Source organism: Wolffia australiana, chromosome 1, assembly GCF_029677425.1.
Source record: "Wolffia australiana isolate 7733 chromosome 1, ASM2967742v1".
Classification (NCBI taxonomy): Eukaryota; Viridiplantae; Streptophyta; class Magnoliopsida; order Alismatales; family Araceae; genus Wolffia; species Wolffia australiana.
The window spans coordinates 4452130-4456424 of record NC_135835.1 but is presented as its reverse complement, the minus strand read 5'-3'; the positions used below and the strand labels follow the sequence as shown (position 1 = coordinate 4456424).

Here is a 4295-nt window from a genome sequence, read left to right as displayed (position 1 = left end):
CCCATGATAAATAGCTACAGAAAAGTGGAATGTTTAACTGTACACGTCCTGTTCAATCCGTATATTCTTTTATTTCTTAAAAATAAACTCTGGGAGTAGGAGGAGGAAAAGGGTTTCCGACACGTGGCAAAAGGGGGTGAGTTACAGAGAATTTTGCAGAAAAGTCCCTGCCGTGAAGGGAAGCGGCGGCGGCAACTGCAATTGCACGTTGCCCGTGCTCCCTTCTTTTGATAAATGAAAAAGAACGCGCTCTTCCCAACGTTCTCGTCCCGGATCTCGGACAAAGGGGAAGAATCAAGCTATTCCCACCCCTCTTCTCTCAATCTCCAACCTTTCTCTGGTCAGTTTCCTCGGTTGAAGAGAGGAGCAAGTCTTAAGAAACGGGTTTCGGAGTTGGGTGAGAATATCAACACTGGTGGGTTGACATGTACTGTAGAGGGCGAGGTGACAGAGGGGCAGGACCGCTTTAGAATGGAAGAAATTCCATGGCGGGTATGAAAATAGCGGCCTCTGTAGAGGGTGATCTTGAGATAGGCATGGGGCCGGCTCTGTCAGAAGACAAGAGGATTTCTTTACCTGTGCTGACGTTAATGGCGGGGGGAAACGGTGCCGGGGAGGAAGAAAAACGAGATGGGTAGCGGAAAGGGAGGATTTTGAGGAGCGGGTCGGGATTAAAATATTGCGGGGAGGTATGGATAGGCGAGGAAGAGAAGGGGTACTTGCGTTGCACTGCCTTCCTTGATCCTCTCTTACCGCGACTGGTCAGAGATTTAGAGCTGTCGGCCGAGAGTAGAGAGCTAGAGAGGGGCGAATGATGGAAAATGGCAGCGCCTCCAGCACAAGCCAGATCTCTTCTCAGGCGCTGAGTCGCCGCCTCTCTTCGTCTTCTTCTTCCCCTGCATTGCCTCTTCGAGAGGTCTCCGGTGACCCTTTTGCAACGCAGTTGATATTCCCTCCCTTTCATGCCCATCGACCGCCCGCGATTTCTCAACCTTGTGGCGAGGCTGCGACGACGGTGAACGTGGCGGGGTTCGATCCCGGCGCTCTTCTTCAAGGCGGTGAGAAGACGGCCGGGGATTTCGATCAATACGACGGAGAGAGCGAGGTCAGCCGGAGGCGAATTAGGAATTTGTCTGATCTTTACTTGATCTAGGGTTGATCTCTTCTCTTGTTTGATTCTTGTAGGAGGGCGGAGAAGTGTCTGAGGAGCAGAGGAGGCCGCCTCCCCGGTCGAGCTCTAAGCGCAGTCGTGCTGCTGAGGTCCATAATCTCTCGGAAAAGGTGCCATTCTTGTTCTACTTCCTTGATCTGCTATTTCGTTCTCATCTGTCGATATTGAACGCGATCAGAGGAGGAGAAGCAGAATTAACGAGAAGATGAAGGCGTTGCAGAATCTGATTCCGAATTCCAACAAGGTTGCTGGGTTTTTCCTCGTTGATTTACGGGTTTTCGATCGTTTATCTTTTGTTGAATTTTCTCTCTCGTGATAGACGGACAAGGCTTCCATGCTCGATGAGGCTATTGAGTACCTGAAGCAGCTACAGCTCCAAGTCCAGGTACTACTCGCACCTATCTTCTCTAATCTCTGATCCTCTTATTGTTTGATCCTCTTTCATGATTCAGTAATATCGATAGTTAGAAGTTGAAGGAAACTACTATTTTTCTTCTCTTACATCTCCTTGGTTATGTTGGGACAGTTTTTCCGTGCTCTTTCCTATAATGCAATTTGCGGGTTGATGCTTAGCGAAATATTTATTTTATTCTGTTGTTTTCATGCGCGCTACGAACCATCATGAGTCGGTTCGGTTGCTTTTCATGTATGCTTGTCAGTATAACAAATATATCTAGCATAATTATTTCACAAAAATGTCTCTTACTCGCTCAAAAACTGAACTAAGAAGGGATTGATCCGTGCCCCTTTCTAGATTCTTTGGTCCACGGTTTGATATATTTTCCCCTTTTGAATGTTTCCATCTTTGGGCAAGTTTGCGACACCTCTCGAAAGTTATAAAGCGATGTAGTATACCTTGCGGAAAGCAATTTAAAAGTTGGAAAGCGGAAGTAACAGTTTCCATTCTCGGCTTCTTATTCCAGATTTATCTGGGATTCAATTTTAATAGTGTTTCTTCTGATAAATATCAATGTGGAATCTTTTCGCCTTCATTCTCTTGGAATTATTTCCTTATTCTTGCAAATATTTAACATTCCTATAATTTCCTGCGCAGATGTTATCTATGCGGAATGGCCTTAATCTACAAACCATGTATCTTCCTGGCACATTGCCAGCCCTTCCATCTTCGCAGATTCGAATGAGCCTTAATCCAGACGATAGTTCTCTCATAAACATGGGATTAGGCATGATTCCATCGTCTCAAGATTCATCAATCCATCATCCAACCTTTCAAGTATCAAAGCTTGGTGTGTCTTCCCACCAGCAAAGAGTGCCTGCTGTAGCAGCAATCTCAAATCCAATGCCTCTTAGCATTGACGCCGACGGCTCTCAGTTCCCTTCGTTCCCCTTCCCAGTGCCGAAGGAGGTGGCTTGCATTTTCCTCTTTGATTCTAGTTCCAATGAATGAAAATTGGCCATGGATGGTTTTTTTAAACTATGGTTTTTGTGCTTTGAAGGCATTAATTGAGCATAACCGGTTGCTCCAGGCCGATCATAGTGGAAATACTTCTGGTGGGTACCACCGGAGACGTGTGTTGATTAGTTCATCATAATTATATTTACAATGGTCATGATCATGGTTGATTTGTTATATTTCTACCGTTTTATTCTACAGGAGATATCGCTGGAGGGAGTCAACAACCTCAAGGTGGCATTCATGCATGCAAGCAGCAGTGGAAGATTTGAAGACATCTTTTTCAATGTCCAAGAAACCACCGAGCCCGCTTTCACAGGTATTTGGATCCTAAATTTTCTTCTCTCGCTATATCACACGTTGTCTGTGATAAATGAGAGATAGGTTGTCTCCATTTTGAATCGAAGTTATTTACTTTAATGAGTTGTTACGGTTTTTTCCAGGCTCAAGGATTGGAAGAGGTCAGAATGAACTGTCTGAACCTTGATTTGATCTACTAGTTAGCTTATGGCGCGCCCCTCTGTTAATTGCGGAGGAACGTTGAGCAAGGTGGATAATGACTACCTTAACACATAGACTTAGAGCCTTTACCTTGATTTTATTGATCTATGGCTGGTGCTGTCTTCAAGCCCCATGTAAGAAAGTAGAACAAGAAAACCGTCAAAGCTTAGGTCTTGTAAAAGATTGTGCTCCTCTTCCCTTTAGAAGTTTATTTATCACTGTACTGAAATGATCCTTGTCATGGTGGCATGAAGGCAATTAAGCCAAAAGCCTGAATTTTTTGCAGCCTCACTTAGATATCCGGAACCCGAAGAAATCACAATGCTGACGTAGGGGAATGCTCCTGCTACAGCTCTAGCTTTTGTAGATATCATTAGGACCATGATTTCTGCAAAAACGAGATGAACCAAAATTTCATGATTATATAGGTGATTGCCATAAATTTTGATTTTGATCCCATGTTGACACTTTGATTGTAAGTTTTTTGCTAATGATTTATTTTCTCCTGATAAGAAACTAAACATGGGAGGAAATTTTGGAACGGGAATATCAGTGAGTTTGACTTGGAGAATGTGACGAGCAAAACATTGCTGCAGATGAAAGTAAAGAGGACTAACGTAGACTAATGATGACTCTATCTCTGAAGGAGCATTTTTTCTGGCATGATAAAATTTGAGGCTGGCACAGCAAACTTCTTTGGCTGGCTCACTCAAAATGTGGGCCAGTACTGATTGGTTACAAGTTACTGTACTGATTGGCGGGACGAAACACAAGTTCATCAATCCAGCTATATTGGAGACACTCAGCATTCTGGTTCTAGAAGCTCCAAGATTTGATGATGTGCCAGAAGACGGCTTTTTCCTATCTTCTCGTGGAATTTGCTTGAATGTACCCTTACACTAACAAAACATGGACATTATTCGAGATTTTTTCCTTCTGTCACTTAGCAGATTTGACATAATTTTGGCAGTGTAGTGGTTAAAGTCATTAGACTGGTTTTACTGCAACTAGAATCTGCTTATTCTGAATATCTTGAGGTAATAATTTGAGTCAGCTGGCCAACAACATCCTCAAGAAATAATGAGAAGCAAACTCCAATTCTGAAGGTTACACTATCTTGATGATGGCAAAATAGGGTGTTAATTTTTGTGTCACAGTAAATTTAATTTGTCTTGATTAAATAAAATTATTACTAATGAAACTCAGGTA

The 4295-nt window shown here is 43.3% G+C and overlaps 1 protein-coding gene across 1 annotated transcript; it reads left to right on the top strand.

Moving 5' to 3' along the window:
• The first annotated feature begins 291 nt into the window (after positions 1-291).
• On the top strand, positions 292-4023 carry LOC144702686 (uncharacterized). The gene is made up of 8 exons (XM_078574688.1): positions 292-1105; positions 1186-1281; positions 1350-1415; positions 1491-1556; positions 2226-2537; positions 2629-2683; positions 2787-2904; positions 3029-4023. Exons 1-7 carry the CDS (start codon positions 812-814, stop codon positions 2855-2857), a joined length of 960 nt encoding a protein of 319 aa, XP_078430814.1. The 5' UTR covers positions 292-811; the 3' UTR covers positions 2858-2904; positions 3029-4023.
• Positions 4024-4295: the final 272 nt, after the last annotated feature.